The sequence below is a fragment of the Nestor notabilis genome, unplaced genomic scaffold, assembly GCF_000696875.1.
Source record: "Nestor notabilis isolate BGI_N333 unplaced genomic scaffold, ASM69687v1 scaffold20241, whole genome shotgun sequence".
In the NCBI taxonomy this organism is placed as follows: domain Eukaryota; kingdom Metazoa; phylum Chordata; class Aves; order Psittaciformes; family Psittacidae; genus Nestor; species Nestor notabilis.
Genome location: NW_009913599.1, coordinates 19,986 through 42,362, shown reverse-complemented (window position 1 = coordinate 42,362; position 22,377 = coordinate 19,986). Strand labels below are relative to the sequence as shown.

Below are 22,377 nucleotides of genomic sequence, written 5' to 3'. Positions count from 1 at the left end.
AGTGGAGCAGTTACTTAAATTAAATGCATGCTTACTTGTCACTGACCTCCATCAATTATGTGCTTAATTGCAATTTCTGAATAGCCATCTTTTCAGAAGCTATGGCCATATTTTTTTCCTGTAAGGAATGTAATATTCTCCGTGTGCTCTAAAATCTGAAGTACCAAAGCATCCCAAACACTTGGAGTTCTGAAGTCCAGTATCTGAATTTAAAATTTTGGCCTGAGACCATTTTTATATAAAGAATTTAATTTCATAACTTGTGCATCACTGGTCAGGAAATATAAAAACTTGCTTACACTTCTTAATTTATTTGCTCAGTGTAACATTTAATGAATGGGACCTATGGAAAAGTCTGTGCTATATTTCTAACCAAACCTTTTCTCCTGGTTGTCCTAGGTTTCCAGCTCGGCCTGTATCTCCAATCTTTCCTTCACAACCTGGCGACCCTCTGCTTCCTGCAAGTCCTTTATCTCCTGCAAAAGGAATTCAATGGTAGTACAGGTGCTGTAGTTATCACCTTATTTTACAAATGGGTATTTGTATGGATGTAGTTACAAGCCTCTTACACTGAAGTAGCTGACATGAGCTGAGGACAGCATCTTGATTTCAGATTTGATATGACACACTGCATCTTGTTCCTTACATACGCACTCAAAGTTGACTGTACCACTTTGTTACTTGCTTCAAATCAGTTATTTAATGTGGGATTTTATTTATTATTTTTTTTAAGTGAAGCTGTTCTGACAGTTCAGACAGTTTCTGACAGAAAACAGCTGTCAGTTCCCTGCTGTTTTCTTTAACAAGCTGCTTGGTAGTAGTTTAAGCATCAGAGCTTTTTTTTTTAACCCTTCTTTTCTTCCCCCACCCCATCCCAAGAGGATTATGAGAATTTTTTAGTATTTCTGGTGTCCAAAGTGGGGTATGACTTTGCATGAGGAATGGCCAAATTCTCACTAGTATAAATGCTTTCTACTACTTGCACATTAGAGCAGGTATTGCATTTTTCAGAATCAAAATGAAAAATAAAGCACTGAAACTTAAACAGCTTTTTGTAACACATATCCAGGTAAAGAGAATGCATGGGAAGTAAGTGTGGCCTTCAGATGAGCTGCACCTGTTTGGGCTGCATTCCAGGAAGCATCAATGTCTTAAGATATTTTCCTACTGCCAACTTTGATACTTGATTCTCTGAAATACTTTGAAATACTTCAAACTTCCAGTTTATAAGCTTCAAGGCAGTAAATTACAAAAGTGCTAAAAACACTTGTCTGACTAATGTTCATTGATTTTTATTTTTATTTTTTTTTAAGATGTGATTATTTTTAATGTGGACTTTAAAAAAGTAAATGTTTTCTGGTTTTCCCTTTTTTTTAATAAAAAAAAAATAAAAAGATCAAAAGAAGTATTTTACCTTTTGGACCTGGGTTTCCTGGAAAGCCAAGACCTGGAAAGCCTGTGTCACCTGTTGGCCCTGGATGTCCTGATTCACCTGGCTGACCTCTTGCTCCAGCCCTACCTGTACAAAGAAAATAAATGAACTGTGATGTATCTTACCACAGAACATCAACTTGTAAGATTAGGTGGTTTATAGTTTATCATTATTAATTAGGACACCGCTGTAGATTATATTAGAACTTAGACACTATGTCTCCTCCACAGCAGGTTGTCACAATTAAAATGCTAATTGTGTTCACAGTATCAAAGCAGGCATGAGCCTGTGAGTTAAGTTTTTATGCAATCTGCCCAAATTCCAGACTTGTAAGTATCTACATGCATGTATCTACATGCATGTACCTACCTTTCACTTGTTGAGAAGATACAAACAGACATAACAGGGGTAAGGCTTGGAAGAGAAACAACAACTGTAAGAACAGAAGCTACCATAAAGCTGCTAAGAAATTTTCCTATGCTATCCAGGACAGCTTTAAGGACCATTGTTCTACAAAACCAAAACAAAGATGCCTTATGGTTAGCCTGAATGTCACTTAGTGTCCTTCAATGCACTAAAAAAATTCTGCAAAATTTAAAACCACTAGTAACCAATAAAATCTCACCTAGAACCCAAGCCCAAAACCCACCCAAAAAAGGAAACTCAGGTTCTTAATATCATAGAACAATGGTTAGTGACAGTCACGTCAAAAAGAAACCAGGAAACTTAATACAGCTAGTGTTTTGACTGTGCCCATGCAAAGCATGAGAAGGAGGCAAGGGGTTCAGGAAGATTAAAAGTAACCTAATTTTGTTCATTCTGTTTTGAAGGTTGCAGCAGTCCCAGCATATTTTAGGATATACTTTTGTCAAAATTACGCCAAAGGTGTCCTTCTGGATATACATGCTGCAGCACATGCTCCTGATGTTTCTGGCTCCTGGAGGAACCAAGTCATAGCATAGGGCTGCTTGGAATCTCTACCATACCTCACACCATGGACATAGCCCTGTGTGCCCATCCTATTCACATCCATTTCCCTTAGTTTTCTTGAAAGGGAATGTTACAACTAATTCCATAGTTTCTGTACCACATATATCCTTTTAATAGTTATTTCAAAGTAATGTTAACAGTTTTATCTGGCCAGAGCAGGGAAAGAAATCCCCATCAGATTATCTCAGATTTTTACTGTATTTAGTGCATGTGTACTTACCAGGTACGCCTGGGGGTCCAGGTAAACCATCTGGTCCTTGAGGTCCTGGCAACCCTGGTAATGGTGTTATTCTAGTAGCCTCTCCTTTCAGACCTTTAGCAAACACATAATCAAAGATTACAAAGACTTACTGTTTGGCAGTATGAAATCTTAAACATTCAAAATTATTAGTGATCAATCTACTTGGTTAAAAATGCAGACTTCTACAGTTTCCATATTTCTGAAACTCCAACAGACTTTTAAAAGCCTTCAGATTCTAGCTTCATAAAGGAAAAGAATTTTATTGACGCCAAGCCCATCTGCTCTCTTATCAGCCCTCCTGCAGTCTAGTGGAGACCCAGAAGAGGCAGCACAAAGTCAGCAGGAAAATTATGCAATTGAGAAATGCTTAATCTGCAAATCCATTTCTTAAAGATTTAATGAGTATTCTCTTTGAAGAAAACTTGATTATATCTGCCATACAACTTTGAGTTCTTTCAGATTATGCTTGCCTATAAATACATACACTGGTATGTTTTCAGCACTCGAAAATGATCAAGTCCTTCATAGTTTCCCCCTGATGACTCAGCTCACACTAATGATGACTGGATGCATACTTAAAAACTTATTTTTTCATGATGAGGACAGTCAAGCACTGGAAGAAGTTGCACAGAGATGATGTACAGTCTTTGTCCTTGGAGGCTTTCAATGCTCAACTGGATAATGTCTTGAGTAACTTCGTCTGATCACATAGCTGACCCTGCTCTGAGCAAGAGTTTGAAGACCTCATGGGGTCCCTTCCAACCTCAATTACGTTATGGCCCTCAGACTTTCACTGTTATCTCCAGTGGGACCAAAGTTGGAACACCACAGAGGAAACCTAACTGCAAGGAAAAGCTTCCTATGTTTCACAAATTATGTCTGACTTCCAGTATCCAAAGGGGGCCTATAAGGATGCTGGGGAGGGACTCTTCATTAGGGACTGTAGTGGTAGGACAAGGGGTAATGGGTTCAAACTCAAACAGGGGAAGTTTAGACTAGATCTGAGGAAGAAGTTCTTTACAGTGAGGGTGGTGAGGCACTGGAATAGGTTGCCCAAGGAAGTTGTGAATGCTCCAACCCTGGCGGTGTTCAAGGCCGGGTTGAACAGAGCCTTGGGCGACATAGTTTAGTGTGTGCTGTCCCTGCTCGTGGCAGGGGGGCTGGAACTAGATGATCTTAAGGTCCTTTCCAACCCTAACTATTCTATGATTCTGTGACTTCATCTATGTCTGCAATTTCGATCAAGCACTCTGTAACATAAGTAAAACATGGTAATATGGGAAATTACAAACCAGCTTCTCCAGGTAATCCAGGTGGACCAGGTATTCCTTTAGAGCCTTTGAAACCTGTTACTCCTTGTGGTCCATACCCTGGCAGTCCAGGAAGGCCCATCTCTCCCGGAAGACCAAGACTGCCAGGCAATCCAGGTAGTCCTCTATCTCCTTTTGAACCAGCCAGCCCCTATTAATGATTACACATGTGTGTAAACCAAGCACTACTTGGTTTCCACATCAGCTCTCATAACGTAATGCCTGATTCTCTGTCTGACTATAATATTGTATTATTTTAGTAAGAGAGTGAATCTGCTAATTAAAGAGGAATTTTTCCTCTGATTTACTTGTGACTAGAAGAATATAAATTTTAATATCAAGGGTTAAAAATAGAGGGGTAGTAAAAGGGAAATAGTACAAATAAATGCAACAGCTTGATTTTTCAGTCACTGTGGCATTATACCACATACTTTTCTTTTTAAAACAGGTTTGGTAAAAAACCTATACAAAACAAAAACCAACAAAACAACACCTCAGCTCTGATTCTCCTTGAATACTGTGGAGTCAGGTTTAGAGACAGTTATATCTGAACTGCTTTAACAGTTTTTCAGCCAACACACACAACAAGAATTGTTACTTTTTGTTTCTGTTGAAAAATGAGCTCTGCTTTAATGATTCTAACTCTAGTTTTAAGGTCAGTCCCCCCAGCTTTTGTGGTTTCTTCCAGCCCCGACCAAAGATTAACTCCTACAAACTGAACAGGAACTATTTGAATTATCTTTAAGCATTATAAGTAGTCAGGGAAACTGTCTTTTTAAAAAAATCTTATTCATCACAGGAATCCAAGATGATGCTCCAATGTAAATATCCAAGCTAACACCACAAAAGACTGCTAAGGTTTTTCAGCAACATATACCTATACTAGCCTTATGTCTCTCTGGTATTACATAAGAATATTAACTCTCATTCTTTCATGCATGTTGGTTATGCATATTGGTTGCTATAGTTGAGCACAGTACTCCTAAGTCAGGTAGAGGATTTTCACTTAAAGCACCTGAATGGATAAAACAGGCTGTTGTAGAAGATATAAATACTGATTTAGGCTTTCATGAATTCTGTATTAATTTCAAATGCATACCCACCTCTTCACCTTTAGAACCCTTTGATCCTTTAGAGCCAGGTCTTCCCAGAAATCCACTTGAACCTTTTCTTCCCTTGTCTCCTCTAGCCCCTGGATCTCCTCGCTCACCTTTTGGCCCTTCTGGATACACATATCCAGGCTCACCTTTTGATCCTTTATACCCTTGATGTCCTTTAAAACCTGGAGGTCCCTGGAACAGAGTAATCAAAAGAATTTCAGTGCTAGACTTATGTCAGCTGTTTTCAAGCTTTCTCTTTTTTAAAAAAATTAAATACTTAAAAGTAGTTCTCTTAATTCTCATCTTTATTCACTATAATGGCACACCTCAATGAACAAGCTTTTCAGTGTTTTTTCTTCCCCTCCTGCCTTTATTCCTTTTGGCCCTGATTATCATTCCATTTATGCTACTATAAGCAGAAATAATGCAGAATCATTTAATGGATCAGACTGTTAGCTACCTTGTTGTTCTATGGTGGCAGGACAAGATAATCACTTAAAATCACAGAATCACACATTGGTTTGGGTTGCAAGGGACCTCTGGAGATCATTTAGTCCAACTCCGCTGCTAAAGCAGGTTTACTTAGAGCAGGTTGCACAGGGTGGTGTCCAGGAAGGTTTTGAATATCTCCAGGGAAGGAGACACCACAAACTCTCTGGGCAGCCTGTCCCAGTGCTCTATCACCCTCAAAATAAAGAATTGCTTCCTCATATTCAGATGGAACTTCCTGTGTTATAGTTTGTGCCCATTGCCCCTTATTCTCTTGCTGGGCACCACCAAAAAGAGTCTGGCCCCATCCTTTTGACACCCACCTATAAGATATTTGTATGCATTGAGAAGATTCCTTCTCAGTCAGTCTCTTTGCCAGGCTAAACAGGCCCACCTCTCTCAGCCTCTAGAGGTTTCTCCTACACATGGCAGTATCTCTCCAGGGACACTATAATTGCCATAGTTGGCTCTGTTCATAGTTAATTTCTCTCGCTGCTTTCCTCCTTAGAGAGGTACCCTCAGTGGGTACTCTATCACAGCCAAAATCAGTACAAGCTAAAAGCATGCAGGGCTTTAGTGATTTTGAGCTCATGAACTCCTGGAAGCCTTCTGGAAAAGCCTGTTACCAGAACTTACTCTGCACCAGTACAGCAACGAATACTTGTGCATGACATTTTATTATTAGACAGCACCAACTGTAATTTCCCATAAATAATTACTACTACAGGCACAAGTTATAACAACCAAATGGCATGTTTGTGGCAGCAGGTGTCAGCCTTCCCTCTTCATAATGTTTCCCCACAGGGAATGTCCTTTGCAGCCATAAAGAGGGTACTATGAGAAGCAAGTTTCTCTGCACAGCTGAGACTTTAGCAAGTCCTGAGCATGCTGGGAACAAGATAAGTAAGAAGTCTGATGAAGATTACAGCATACAAAACTGTATATGCATTACAGCCACTGCCATGATCACAGAATTATGTAGATGAACTGAAGTAAACTTCCCATACCAGGCAGAAGCAGTCTAGCCATCATGAAATGCAGAACAGATTAATCACAAAGGTATTTACCTCCCTCACTGCCTGGGCTGTACTTCTTGCTGCACTGCGCAAAACAGGTTAATGTAAAGCTAGGTCAGCCATACATTATAGTAGAGACCTCCCTAGCCCTCCTATGCAGACACATCTGTTACTAAAGAAAGCAAACTGTTGAGATCACCCAGTATGACAATGCATGCAAAACCAGCCATGAGGTTTCTCTGAAATAATTCTTACGGGATCTGAAAAACAATTTGAAAAAGCAAAGCCTTACTTGAGCTCCTGGAAACCCTGGTGCTCCTGGAAAACCTGGAGAACCTTTTGGACCTATTGTTCCTGCTCTACCTGCAAAAGAAACAGCTATTTTGTGAAGAAAAATGAAAAAAAAAAGGACATGGATCTTGATAAGCTCTGATAATCACACCCAGGTTGAATGACTTTGCATGTTACAGTTACCACACCATCAAAGACTGACCTGGCTCCAGGCTGTACCTAAGCCTATTAGCAATCTAACTTCACCTCTTTTAGGGCTTGTGCTCCCATCAATGGATGGAGCTGCATAAGGCTCTCACACTCATCACAAAGTCAGAGCTAGTTTAAGGACTGCAAGCTGCAGACAAGTCCATACTGATTCTAATGCTAAAAGCAAAACCATTGGCCTTTCCTACTATCCCGTTAGGAAAAGCAAGGTAATTTACCAGGCATGCCATCTTGGCCGCGTGGCCCAGGAGAACCAGGAAGACCAGGAATTCCCGGAATATAGCTGCAATCAGTACACACGTAAGCTTCATCACCTAAAATAAAAATCATTCATTAGTTGTTCCACACCCAACTTAATTAATGTGTTACACAGTTTGTTACAGATGATGGCTAACACTATTTGGCCAGAGAGCAATAGAATCATAGCCTTAATTTTGCTGGAAGATCACTTCCAACACTTTACAAAATTACCTGTGGTCAGACAGTGAATCAGAACTTAGTACAGTTAATTCAAAATGCAGGAACATTCAGTTTATATCTCTTAATTTTTTTCAAGTCTAGTTTTAGTAAACTATTTCAATACAGCCACTCCACTGATAAGTCAGATTCTCTCAAAAGATGACAGCGACATAGGCTTCAAATTAACATGGCTCTGTAACAGCCTGGATGACTTTAATGAGTAGCAAATGATAAAGAGATTCAGCAGCTTCTGTGGTGAAATGTGCAGAAGGAAACTTCTCTCAGAGAGCAACTGTTAGTGTTGAACTTACCAACAGGACAATATGAAAACCCTACCAATCTGTAATAACCGTTTATTCCAGTGAAGATCTACGCCCTGCTACAGTGCTGTACAACTGAGATGCAGCACTGGCACATGCACTGCTCTTTCAGCTGCTGTTTACTTTAAGGGAAGGAAGACATTTGCTACCCCTAACGAATTTTCTTAAATCTCTAAACTCATCAAATGTCTTAAGAGGTAATTGAAATTCAAAATTTCATGAGGATCCACAAAGATTACTGGATTGTACCATCTATTTCTGAGCAACGGTGTTCTGAAACTGACCTTTCATGCCAGTATCTCCTGGAGGTCCCGGCGGTCCTGTACACCCTGGCTCTCCAGGAAGTCCTGGTAGGCCTGTTCTAAATGTTACTCTACCTGTTGATGAAATGAGCATGGCAACATTATATCAGCAGATTATTCACACAATTTTCTTGTTGCTAAGGGGATGAGCTGGAGGCAGTATTCTGATCCTTATGGGTCCTTTCCAACTTGAGATACTGTATGATTCATTTAAAAGAGAGAACTACCTGGACAAATCCAAACCACTTGTAACTAGAAGTACTTGAGGATAAATATGGTAATGTTGAAGTAAGTCTCAGCAGACTGTTGGATCCATTTGTCCAGCCTTTAAAAAGCATAGTCCCTTCTGGGAAAGTATTTGCAGTTTATTTAAATCAATAGAAATATAATGCTCTCTTCTACCATGAATAGGACTAAATTATTAATGCTGTTGATGTATCTTTGACAGAATTATTCTGCTGTATTTACTCTTACTGTGGAAAAACAGAGCATGCACCAAGCTCTTCCTAAGGTAATACATTTGGGGGATAGATGTATTTTTCAGAGAGAGAAGCAAAGCATTGCACTGGTATCGGTTCAGAAAAACTTGTTTTGGCCATACCACATTTAAAATAAACATGCTGCTGTTGTTACTCCTAGTTAAAGAAGTATTCCTAGTTAAGACATTTTCTAGAAGTTTTATAAACTGCTACTGCTTTCACTATTTTCATGCTGCCAGAACTTCAAAACTGCCCTAAGGCCCACTAAGACCTCTGGATCATGCAAGTGATCTCTAGCTTCCAAATTAGCCCCAAATTTAGTCTTACAGATTTAGTACATCTTTCAGAAGAATTAAAGAACAGATTTTCTCTCATTAGTCTCTCCTGGTTTTATGTAGATTTTATAGTCATGGTTATACAAAAAGGTGAGAAATTTTTATTTTGGGAAGTGTTTGTATCTTCCCCATAGACTTTCATTAGCAATGGAGCACAGATATTCACTACATATGTGTGTTCATGAATATCCTAAAACAAAACTTCAAAAAGAAATTATATTCAACCATATTACTCAGAATATACTCTGTAAGTAATGTATTTATATAATTTCATACATTAGTTATTGGGCTGACTCTGCATTTCTTCTTATTTATTATATATATAATACTGAAATGTTACCTGGGTGTCCTGGAGGACCTGGTAATCCAACAGAACCAGGTCTGCCAGTCATACCAGGTAGTCCTGGAGGGCCTACAATACACAAGCCAGTTTGTCCTTTCTCTCCTTTTGCTCCTTTTGGCCCAGGAAAACCTGGGGGACCTCTCAGACCAGGTCTTGACACACCTAACCAAAGAGGAGAAAATACAGGAGTTAAAGAAGAAATGGAATTTCAAAACAATAGGATGAGCAAGAGACAAAATACTGAGTTCATCCCACAAATCTTTTTTATCTTGTAATATATTAAATAATCACAATGAGAATGTAAAAACATCTTAAAAATCTTTAACCCCTCTTTAAATACCTGTCCCATCAAAGCTTTTGGGTGACGATTTTTTACCACTTAAGAGATATGTTTAAAGTCATCTGCAATTAAGATTTCACTAAGCTGATTCAGTAAAACAGGCAGGAAGAATAATGTATTTTTTTGTTGGTATTGGATCATTACACGTACCTGGTCTACCAGCATCTCCGGGAGGACCCTGTGGCCCTGCAAAAGTAATGTATTTAAAACTCGAGTTAAACCACTCTATACTCTGCAAAGTCACTATTCAGTAATATTGACTGCAAACTTTGGGCTTCTGCATTTTGAGCTTATTTTATTTTTGAAGAATTTGAGTTTGCCCAAGTAGGCACCTACTACTTACGTAACTATTGCAATACTGATAATTCTCACTGAAATCTGGCAAGATATGGATGTTTAAAATAGGTAGGAATAGGATCCTGCATATTTGTCTTGGGTGGGGATACACTCAATTACTTCAGAACAGCTTAGAGGCCTGCAAACTTGCTTCTTTTTACCACTATTATTTGCTCTAGTAAAGATACTACCTCTTAACAACGCATGAATACCTTTGCCAGGATCAACTTTCCTGTTGCCATCCCTTGGAAGTATGAAAATATATTTATAACAACAAAGTGTATTCACTGAATGAAACACAATCACTTGGATACACAAATATTCATAAAGTTAGAACATCAAAACACAAAAGGCAAGGACTTGCTGGATGTTCTAACTTTATCTAAAGATACACCCTACAAGATGCTGCCTCAGAGTTCACCCTGCAAGTCCTTGCTATATTGTGACACAGCTCAAATAAAAAATCAGTACATTTTCATTTTACATCATGGCCAAAATAAGAACTTGCAGATCATTATTTTGGAAAAGGCAACAAAAATGGCGTAAGATAAACTATGAAAGAAAAGAAAAGGAAAAAAAAGAGCGCATTACATTTAACAGGAAACTTACCGCCTTGATGGTCATTAGACAGGATGTCAGTGAGCTTAGGTGCACAACTCAATTATTTGTGCAAGGAAGTGTGCTGGCATCATTATTTTCAAGAGGAAATATAGCCATAAATCAAAGTCTCAGGACACTTTTCAATTCTGCAGTTTGATGTTAAGTTATTTGGAAATACTTTTGTAAAGGCAGAAGCAGGTTGTCAGCTGCCCAAAAACCTAACCTGCAACAAGCCCTTTGAGTGGACAGCTCTTGCTAAAAGCTTCTGGTTTTGATATTCCACTCACCAGGCATGCCACGTTGACCTTTTGGTCCTGGAGGTCCAGGGGGTCCTTCATCTCCTTTTTCACCAACCACACTATCATAATATTCAGTCTTAAGAGAAAGATTTAAAAAAAGAAAGAATAGTAAGAATGGAGAAGCACAGTACCTCATTGTGACCATTTAGTTAAAACAATGTTATGAACTCATCATTCTGACGTTATGACACCACAAGACCTTCCTAATTACATGTTAAGTACAAGCAGCCAGAAATGAAACCATAATTGTTACATGCAGATAATGCTAACAGACCTGTACAAATAGGGATTTCAGCTCAATTCCTCAATTCCCAGAGAACTGCTTGCAGATGCACTTATACAGGCACGGTTTAAGTTGGAAACTCAGTCATGAATATTACAGTAGCATGAAATAGAAAATATTCTTGAAGGAAACCTTTACGAGTCACTTAGTCTATTCTATTGGCTTAAAGCACCGTCAGCTATATCTAGACTACTCTTTTAAATAATCATACATGAAAACAGAAAAATCTGCTACTTAAATCACATATGCATTAAAAGTTAATTCCTATAAAATTTATACTTATTGAAGTTTAATGTTACAATCTTTCAAAGTCTCTACAAATGACAGGCAAAAATCAAAAAGCAATTGGCTGTAACTGTTTTTTCTATAACTGTAAATTTTTGTTCTTTTCAAAATTATTTTGCATGGCACCACTACTGGAAAATCAGTATTATAATAATTATTGTGCCTTGATATGTAAACATCATGCTGAAATTTAAACTGACTACTAATGCACCAATTTTAAAATTAATAAAAAGCTGCTTAAAGATAAAATTTTTCACTTTGCTCCTATAGAGTAATGAAAATCATTGCTTTTCAAAAAATGTCAATGCCACAAATGATTCAGCTTTTACAAAGTTATTTCTTTTGAACAATTTGGGCAGAAGGTTTCCCTCAGGTGTGCATGGGGCCTTTAAGAAAGCCACTAGTGAGATAGTATGACTAGACAGAGAAATTTTACTCATAGTATGTCTTGCTTTCTATAAAAACTATCCTTAGGATTTTAAAATTAACATCTCCTATTCTGGAGCTGATCAGAGATCGGTTTGAAAATTAACTCCTGTGAATTTCTGCAAATGTTCTGTGAGTTTTCAATCTCCTGGCAAAATTGCTGGAACTGAATGAGGTCTAAACAGGCCCCAGTCATGCATCCAGCTCCACATGAAGGAAGATGCCATCTCTGTGAGATTCCCTGCAACATCAGTACTTTGAGAAAGCCATGGCTCAGTTAGAGCATCACGGGACATCTGTTATTGCCTCTTACAATCAGTTTGCTTATTCTTATATAGTTTAGAAAACTGTATTATGGAGATAATTTATACTTACTCGACCACAAGCTCCAGGTGGACCAGTGTTTCCTTTCCTCCCCTTCATGAGAGGACAGAGAGGGGTTTGTTTATTAAAAATAACCCATGACATTTGGTATCCACGGTTACTTCAGTACATTGCTTATAACATTAAAGAAGAACTTCTGCTCCTGACCAGTCCTTCACCACCCCCATGTCTGTTCCTTGCGTAACTATTCAGCCACATACACCAAAAACTACAAGAACACCTCAAGCAGGCATAGATGGGCACCAGTTCAAACACATGATCTGTTTCAGCCAATCCATTCCCTATTCCATGAAAACATTACTTGTCATCTGTTAGGTAAAGTAAAACATTGTATACACAGTGATAAAAAAATCTGATATAATAACCCCAAAACATACCATATCTTCATCCTCAAAAACAACAAAACCATTAGACTATACCTTAGCTCCTTGCCTGCCAGCCAGTCCTGGTTTGCCCTGTTCACCATTTTGTCCCTGCAGGTGACAGTACACAATTTCATGAGGATTAATCTTTTAGCACTGTCATCAGTAAGGTATAAAAAGGAAAGCTTTAATATTTCATGGTGGTGGCAAGGTGAATGTGATTTGCTCAGGGGAAGAAATCTCAGGGGAAGGCTTGCTTTGGGGTACGATTCCATTGTCTGTAGGAAATACTGCTGGTCCCTCATCTAAACCTGCCTTTGTAACAGCACACTCCACCAATCCCAAGTTGGAGCCTCTCCAGACAGCACAAGTATAGGAGGCTTTAGTCTGTTTTCCCTCAGCAAACTACTATTTCTAAAAGGGAAGAAATGGAACACAATGCATTCAGCAACTCTCTCACCCAGAACCTGGTCAGTCGGCATGATGGTGGTGATCTCAAGAGGTGTGTCAGCAAGACTACACTGGAAGATAGTGCAGACTGCTGCTAAGGCTTTCTGCAAACATATACATGCAAGGTCTTATGCAGTTGAATGCACTGATAGTATAGTTGAAATGGGAACAGAACATGACTTTTGTCATGTCTTTCTCATGACAGAAAGTTTTTTGTTCACTGAGGCAGTAGACCTTTGCGGTTTCTCATTCCACATTCTTTATCAGACAGGAATGTGTTTAGACTGTCTGCGAAGGTCATTTTGGCATGATGATGTCTTAGTAAGATATATGTGAAATGGCCTATTCTGATGATAAGGATTTTGATAAGCTATTTGTAAGGTCACTGTGACCCTGACAATGTTATTAAAGTGGAAGTGAATATAAAAGATTGAACGTTTAACCAATTGAATACAGTATTCCAAATACATTTGAATAACTTTTGAATTAGTACACAAACGAGATAATTTTGGTTATAAATAGCACATTTTAAGAATTATATGATGACAAGATGGTAGTTTGAATATCTATCAGTCATCTAATTTCAGGCCAAGGCAGCTGCGACCTTGACAATAACTTTCCTTTCTAAAAGAATGTCTTTGTTTCTACTGATTAAAACTTATTCATGTTGCTTCTTGATTTATGCTGAAGTGAAAGTATAAGCCTTTTGCAAAAATTTCAATTTGACTAAACAGAATTAAACTCAGTAGAATTAATCTGTCATAACTTGGACCATGTCTCAAACTCATTAGATAGTCAGCAGTAAGCAACAGGTCTTTTTATTTTACACAGAAGAGACAACATCTATGAACTGAGCCTCTCTCTCCTGCATACATCTGTGACGACACGGTATGTCCCAAAGACAGCTGTGTAAAAGGAAATGTTTCACAGTGTATGCAAATCAACATTTTCAAACACATTCTGTAACGAGAAAAAGCTGTGACAGGAAGATACAACCATGATAAACAGATGACTATTACTTAGAAAACACTTAAAAGTTTTCCTTCATTACCGGTAAGCCAGGTGGACCTGGGGCACCATCTTTTCCAGGTTTACCCTACAAAAGAAAAACATAAAGTAAAAATAAATTAAGAAGATCCTAAGAGGGGTCATCACATTCAAAGGGTGTAACAACTCTTTGAAAATAAATAAATACATATATATATATAAAACCCCCCAAGTATAACAGGTAACTGTATTTTAAAGGTCTTTGTATTTTAGGATTTTGAAAAGCTATTAAGGTTATTTTTAAAATATTCATTATTTCTAATCATAACTAATGTTCATAAAACTGGTATTATCATAAGATATCCCCCTGGATATTCCTTTTACTGTGGAGGATTAGTTGAGGCAGACACTTCACTAGCACAAAGTGCCAGGCAAGTGCAGAAAGCTTGGTGCAAAATCAGGTCCTTGCAGAAGCAAGACAAATGATAATACAGCAGCTAACAGCCATTCTGTCGTGGTTTAAGCCCAGCTGGCAACTTGGAACCACGCAGCCGCTCGCTCACTCCCCCCCCTTTTCCTTCCTCCCCCTGCTCCCGGAGGGATGGGGAGGAGAATCGGCGGAATGCAACTCCCACGAGTTGAGATAACAGCACTCCAGTAACTAAGGTATAATACAAACCACTACTGCTACCAATAATAATGATAAGAGGAATAACAAGGGAAAAGGACACAACCGCTCACCACCCGCCGACCGATACCCAGCCCGACCCGAGCAGCGATCTGGGCCTTCCGGGTAACTCCCCCCAGTTTCTATACTGGGCATGACGTGCTGTGGTATGGAATACCCCTTTGGCCAGTTTGGGTCAGGTGTCCTGCCTCTGCTGCCCCCTGGCCCCCCCTCCTCTCTGGCAAAGCATGAGACTGAGAAAGTCCTTGGTCAGAGTAAACATTACTTAGCAACAACTAAAAACATCGGTGTTATCAGAGTTGTTCCCAGGCTGAAAGTCAAAACCACAGCACGCCCCCAGCTACTAAGAAGGAGAAAAAATGACTGCTGTAGCTGAACCCAGGACACATTCTAATGGTGAACAAAGAAAGATACCAAAGGGAAATTTTTCTCTTACAGGAAAAGGGGTTTAAAGATGACTTGAAGAGAAATTATTTATAGAAAAAGAACAGGAAGTGCACTTCAAAGTTATCAGAAGGAGGGCAGTAGATGGAAAAGTGAAAACAGGAGGAGGCAGCATGACAGAGGTATCTCCAGTTTCCTCTGGCACACAGCACATTAGGCAGCCTCCTACTGATGTCCTGGTACCTAGTGTGGCAACAATATGTCAAGCAATTCACAACAGTAACAAAAAAAGAAGCCAAAGAGAAGGGAGAGAAGGGAGGAAATGGGGAGAGAAACAGAATGAAATGAAAACCTAATTATGAATATGGATACCCTGCTTGCCACCTTGAAGGCAGAAGTGAGGAGAACCTGATCCATTAAAATCCACAGCAGGAAGGTAGTGATAAGAGAAAAGGCAGGTGGAAGATTATGAGCTCAGAACAACATGGGGGAAAGTACATTTTAGAAATTTGTTTTGCACAGATTAAATCACTGAAACTGAAATTAATTTTTGAAATGATGACCAGACCATGAATTATGATATAAGCCTCATGAAAAATCAGCAATACTCAAAAGATGGCAGAACTTGTAAAAGATGATACTCTGTAAGAGAAGAAGGGGAGTTGAAAAGATGTCATAACAGTTTCCAAACTTCCTTGCAAAAATAATGTTTTCTTCTAGTACGTAGAATCCTCAACATTTGATATTTTGTGCTCACTGATGTAATTTCAACAGCAAAGGAAACATTTCGTTTTCATTTTAGAACAGCCAGTCAGTCAATGTCTTAACACAATTTGTATTTTCTTAGCATTCTTCAAGATCAGTAGGCAGAAAAGGAAGAATGCTCCACCACTTCCTCCACAAAGGAAGAAGGGAGAGATGAATTAAGAAGAGTTCTAAAAAATACTGCATGACAGGACACGGCTTTTGCAAACAGAAGACATAGGAAACACAGAAGACGGAGGAAGAATAACACACACTGGTTAGCAATAAATTCTATTACTTTATACCAGTAACTCAAATCAAAATTAAAGTTTTCATAATGTACAGGAATAACGAAAATAACAATCAAGTTCCTTCATAGCATAATCATCGTTATAGCACCATGCAGTTGAAAACAGAGCAATCCAAAGGTAGTACTGGTCTGTCTTGGTACCTTTCCTTGTAAAATAAATTTATTGCAACCACAAGAAGTACAGGAAGAGTTTCAAAATATGTATGTTTGGACTCAATTAAGTACTTCGTTTGAAAATTATTCTTACTATTGATATCAAAACGTGTTTGGTATCAAAGTGTTTTGTTCTGAAAATGTCACAAAAATTTTTTATTTATTTGGGTTTAGGGTTCTTCCCTAATTAAATATTGGCAAACTGTTATAAATTCACATAGTTTAAGTTACTAAGAACTTGCATCTTTCATTGATTAGTTTTTATCTGAAACTTTGAAAGCCATTTGAATGCGAAATGGTAATTTTCTATTTAATTCCCTTCAAAATGCAAATATACTCCAGTAAGTTATCTCTTAATGTGTATACTTTTTAAAATAAATGGGTTTTTTTCTCATATTATTCCCTTAAGAGAATAATTCTCTTGTAACAACTTTCCTCACATGCCCACATACTTGCTGGTTGAGCATACTAATTTAATTCTTCTGCCTTAAGTAAACCCAGTGGTTTCAATTCTCTTCTTCAAATACATTGGCACTATACAGCCAGTACCTGTTCAGAAGACTGCTTTTTTTTTTTTTTTAATTAAGTTTCAACAGTAGGAACTTTATAGCAAAACAAACAGAAGTGCATCCACCATCACCTGACCTTTACCTCATGTACTCATGGTGCGTGAACCTCTAAGAACAGCGATTTGACTTTCAGCTCTCTGGTCAGGTTTACTGCATGAAAGAGCTTTTGAATCTAAGAAAAATCACTGAGTGGCACTGAAACAAAAGCTGGAGAGCAACACTAGTGCAAAACTGCTCTTCAGGTAAGACTAACATATGTATTCAATTGTTTACACATACCTGTACTCCGGGTTCTCCTTGGTCACCCTTTTCACTTTGAGAATCACCAACTGGTCCCTGTAATAAAACCATGCTCAAGATACATATATATCGAGACTCATCTTTTCTAAATTAAATGTATCTTTTATGATTTTGTTATCTTTAAAAAAATTGTATAAAAATAAAGTACAGTTAGAATGCTATTAATTTATATTCTATTCTAGAATAGAACATCTGAACATTTGGATTTACTTCTGGTCACTTACTGTAAATCCCATTGGCCCTGGAAGTCCTCTTGATCCTTTATCTCCTTTCTCTCCTTTCAAGTCCTATTACACAGAAAGTAAAAATTTAATATGGTCTCTTGGATCTTTTAACACTCAAGTTTTAAAAATAGGAAATCCTTATGTTACCATCAAACTTCTTTAAGCAGAGATGGTTCTACTTAAATTACTAAGAAACAGAATCTTCATATCAGCATTTCTGCCAAAGTCTACGATGTTGGAAAAAGAAACTGGCTCTGCAGATATGTCTGAGCATAGCAAGTTCAAAATAACCTAGCTGTGACTGCATTCAGAGGGACTGGAGTAAGTATCCCCACAGATGGAAACAAATTCCAAGTGAAAAACATACACCTCAGTTGCTTCACTGGAGCTAGTTACCTCCAACATGTAAATGCAGTTGCTACCCACACAATCCTTGCTGCTGTGGGCTCAGGATTAAATTACCCTTCTGTGTAGTACTATTATTTATTGGGCAACATCCTAAGGTCACTGTAAGGCCGAAGTTTATGGACTGCCTAGTTATTACCTGGTTAGACTCTTGGCCCAAACTATTTATGTAAGAGGTTTTTGAACCTTAACGAGTGTCTCTGAAAACTACCATTCCCCCATGATAAACTTCCAGAACTGTGACTGGGAAGTGCTCCATGTGGTTTTGATTTGATTTAAACAGAGAAGAGGTCTAAAAGTTGAACCTTGCTTCTGCAATCATTCTCTGCCCTCCTCAGTACAGTCTTGACGCAAAATTAACTTTTTATTTTAGCACATAATAGAGAGGGAGTTTTGATAACTCCATGGATTATATGCAAATTAAATAAGGAAAACAGAGTCAGTAAGAGGTTGTAGACTTGTTCTGTTAATACGTGAAGACTTAAAACTGTATAAACTACTGGTGTTTAAGTTCTATGTAAGGACAAAATGCAAGAATTTTAATTCACAAAGCAAGAATTAAAATACAAGCTGAATCAGAATATTTCCTTTCTCCAATACTTACTGGTTTTCCAACACTTCCCATAATTATTCATGTTCCATTAAAACCAATGAGAAAAACTATGAAGTGTACATGAACTTGTAAGCTTTTGTGAAACTCTGGTAGCTCAATGTCCTGATACTTTCAGTGGCAAGACCCAGAGGTCAACGCAGCTGTGGTTTTGATAGCCATTCAGAAAATGTGTGTTGATTTGGTGAAGCTAAAAGTGGTTTTACTTTTTGTGTACTCAGAGATCCACAGCAAGTGTGTTACTAATAAGCATTTAGCATCGTGCAGATGTGCATTGTGAATACAGAGGCTTCAGCTGAGCTGCCTGTACAGACACATTCTAATAAGAGCATGGTATCTAACTAAACCAGTCTGAGAAATGTTAAGATGTGTAAAAGAAAATGCTATTGGAACAATAAAGATGAAAACATCCTCTCAAAGTAAAACCTAGTAAGATGGCTTATCTGAACGTAATGTTTAACAATTTTACTACCGTCATGTTGTCTGGTCCACTTAATGTCACAATAACAGTTCCTGGGGGCCCAGGGGGTCCAGTTAAACCAATGTCACCCTTGAAAGAAAAATAGAGCAAGTATGAGCAGTGCATTTTTATTGTTTCAAATTACTACCACTATACTTCTGAAATAGTGATGATTTTTCTGTCATTACACTCAGCTGTTAACACAGGTAACATTTCTATTTGCTTCCTATTTATCTTCCAATAAAAAAGGCATATAGGAGATTTAAGACTACTATGAAAACACTGTCCTAGATAAGAAATATAAAAATGCGTATGTTGATTTCAGTTAAAGTATCGAGAATTAGCTTAAATTTTTAATACTCTTTGTTTAAAAATTATACAACCATCTTAACTCTAAATAAAATACAATTATCTCCTTATTTAAAATTTTTCTCTCAAACTGATTAAGTCAAACAATAAAATACATTAACTGTCTCAGGTGACATACTGAAAACGGAAGTCTCTGAACTATAGGGAGATGCCTGTAACAGTGCTGACTGACACAATTACCTTTCATGTGTCCTTAACTGAAAGCATTAATATTGAAGTACACCTTTTCATTAAGCGTCTTTTAGAACAGGGAAAATCCTAAATGTGATCTTTCCTGTGGAGCTCAACAAAACCACATCCATAACTCCCAGTGATTTTAAGCCAGTGGCATGCCTTTTCATGTAACTGCAGAGTGACATCAAAGAATGCATGACTCTTTCATAAGAAAGCCAGATGCTCCATGTTCACCTGAGCTAATCCTAATGAATAATCAATTCTATTTCAGAAATTTTCCCAGGAGTCTTCTAGCACATGCCCAGTAGTAATTACAAGGTAAAACCATTCTCACTGTCAGATAGTGCTGTTTCTATTCACAGCTCAATCTGTAGAGGCCAGTTAGCATGTGAGATGCCACAGGGTCTTGAAAGGGTCTTGTAAGGTCATTCAGACAGATTACACTAGTTCTCCAGCTGCAGCTGAGGTCCAGAGAGTCAATATATGTATTTGCAGTAATTTCTAGCTTAATGTCAATTATTTGGGATGCAAGTAAGAGTATGGATGGCAAGTCATCCACTTTTTACTGAAAATCTGGGCGGTTTTCTAGCAGCATAAAGGCTGACACTGAAAAGATGTTGGACATAAGAAGCTGTGAGTCTACAGATGCTATATATTTACCAATGTTTACATGCTCAGATAAACATTTAGGAACACTGTGCACATAATATATAAATGAATTTAATGCTATTTGATAGTAAATATTAACTATTGGCTCTTCTTGGGTTTCTACCCTTCTATCAGGAAGTTTATATCATTGGCTCTTACATGAAAACAGTTTGTACTTAGATATGAATTGCCATGTTTCCATTTTCCAATAAAAGACTTACGCATATATACTGAAAATTTTTATCTCGCAGTTCTTACTTCCCCAAACACTTCACCATAGTATACCAGAAAAAGCAGAAAACAGAAACAAAACTTAAAAAATACTTCAGGCATTTTATATGATTACCTTTCTTCCTTTGGTTCCTATTACTTTCAGTCCCATAAGACCCTGTAAAAAAATCCCCAAATGTTACCATTTTTTAGATTTAAGAACACCTATAAAATGAGTTAATTGATATCACACATAATAGGAAGTTTTCATTTTTATTACCAATCTCAGACTACCTTAGGTCCGGGAGGTCCTGCTTTCCCTGGCATACCCTATAAAAAAGGAAAAAAAAAAAATTACAATCTTCAGCACCAATGTAGGTGTTTTGAAGTATCCAATTTTCCTGTGAGTTGCATCACTAGCTTTATTCTTTCATCTTTATAGCCACAATTTGTTGTGACAGAATGTCTATACAGTCTATTTGCAAATATATACATCTCTCTTACAGTTACACACACTAGTACTTAAAGTGGTCTTACAGGTAATTATTTATAAATTAAAGTTTATGTCTACACAGACAAGGATTCTCCTGAAAACACGGAAATTATCATGCATAAAACGAATCAAAAGAAACTGGGGAAAAATCCCTAGCAAACCCTAGATGTGTGCAGAGGGATATGGATTTTGCATATACATCTCTAGATCTCAAACAAGTCTGTGAGAGTCAGGTACTTTTATCTGTGTAATTCTATAGGTTTCTGGGAAGATCAAAGGTTAAAGTAACAAGTAAGACAAATTCATGCTCACTGGAGCTCCTGGTGGGCCCTGTGGTCCAATTTCCCCAGGATATCCTTGAGCACCCTGGGCACCCTGCATGTTAAAAAAAGAAACAGAATAAATCCGGCAAGTTGATGAGCAAACCACAGTGCTAAATACAATGAACTGTGTAACAAACAGAGGAACAGCTCTGTCTCTCGATTTCCTTTCCATGTCTCAGGATGACACAGAAATATAATTCCTCTTCACTGCTTCATTGGTTGCATATGTTTTGAAACACAAGAAAACATCTGCTCTAAACTAAACTACTCAAGTGAGCACATATGTCCTATTTAATTGTGGATATTCTCATGATCCATTTAGTCCTATTGCTAGCCCTAATAAGCCTTTAATCGTTCAAATATTCTATGCAATAAATTCTATACCTCAAAGCTTCATTTTCAAAGAAATTGATTTTTTTAATTTTCCTTCTAGTGTCCTCCAATTATTTTACAACAGTCAAAAGAAATGTCTGCTCTGCCTTCTCCTATTGATCTCAGTTTTTTAAATATGGATCATACTGCCCTTTCCAGTACTCTGTAAGGTGAGCTGCTCTAAATTTGCTCAATCTTACTTCATGTGGAATTTTACAGTTGAACTAGATGGTAGATGTTGTAGGTCCCTTTCAACTGAACTGTTCTATTCTATATGTAGGAGTAAATCCCTAAATTTATGACCAGTTTTCCTCCATTTCTGAAGTATTGTTTGTTTGAAACCTGACTTTTCGTATCTTGCTTCACTTACACATATCAGACACTATTGGTTCTGATGGCAAAATTAATTTATTATTGTCTTGGTGTACTCTGGTTTGTAAAGTCAGCAGAAAGACCTTGAATACATGGTATTAACTGGATTATATAAAGTTAAATTTTTTCTTTAAGACACAGAATTATTTTCCGGTTTATAAATCAGTAAGGTAATTGTAAAAAGAATACTGTATCTGTATAAAATATGTAATACATTTAAATCACATGTAATATCCAAAAGCTAATACGCACACATTGTATGTAATGTGTTTTATATATTTTTTTATATATACACACACATATTTTTTTACATGTATGTATCTATCTCTCATGGTCTGAATTAAACCTGAATTACCTGTTTTTATTCCTGGCAATCCAGGATCGCCTTTTGCATCATACACTTGGTCATATCCATCTGCAGGGCACCCCTGGACCATTAGATAATAAGGAAGATACAGTTATGCTGTAGAACTCTGTAATGGAATAGATCTTCTAATATAATT

At 37.6% G+C, this 22,377-nt stretch overlaps 1 protein-coding gene across 1 annotated transcript in view; it reads right to left on the bottom strand.

Annotated features, from left to right (window-relative positions):
- Positions 1-22,377, bottom strand: part of COL4A3 (collagen, type IV, alpha 3 (Goodpasture antigen)) — a gene marked incomplete at its 5' end in the record, with an annotated part of 49,499 nt that overhangs the window by 20,307 nt on the left and 6,815 nt on the right. The window contains 20 exons of the mRNA XM_010023276.1: positions 379-476; positions 1,415-1,519; positions 2,643-2,735; positions 3,956-4,124; positions 5,077-5,265; positions 6,871-6,941; positions 7,295-7,390; positions 8,140-8,232; positions 9,312-9,476; positions 9,805-9,840; positions 10,878-10,965; positions 12,259-12,300; positions 12,687-12,740; positions 14,131-14,175; positions 17,194-17,250; positions 17,439-17,501; positions 18,926-19,003; positions 20,451-20,492; positions 20,609-20,644; positions 21,120-21,182. Of these exons, the coding sequence (XP_010021578.1) occupies positions 379-476; positions 1,415-1,519; positions 2,643-2,735; positions 3,956-4,124; positions 5,077-5,265; positions 6,871-6,941; positions 7,295-7,390; positions 8,140-8,232; positions 9,312-9,476; positions 9,805-9,840; positions 10,878-10,965; positions 12,259-12,300; positions 12,687-12,740; positions 14,131-14,175; positions 17,194-17,250; positions 17,439-17,501; positions 18,926-19,003; positions 20,451-20,492; positions 20,609-20,644; positions 21,120-21,182 (1,683 nt within the window). The remainder of the gene's footprint in view (positions 1-378; positions 477-1,414; positions 1,520-2,642; positions 2,736-3,955; positions 4,125-5,076; positions 5,266-6,870; positions 6,942-7,294; positions 7,391-8,139; positions 8,233-9,311; positions 9,477-9,804; positions 9,841-10,877; positions 10,966-12,258; positions 12,301-12,686; positions 12,741-14,130; positions 14,176-17,193; positions 17,251-17,438; positions 17,502-18,925; positions 19,004-20,450; positions 20,493-20,608; positions 20,645-21,119; positions 21,183-22,377) is intronic.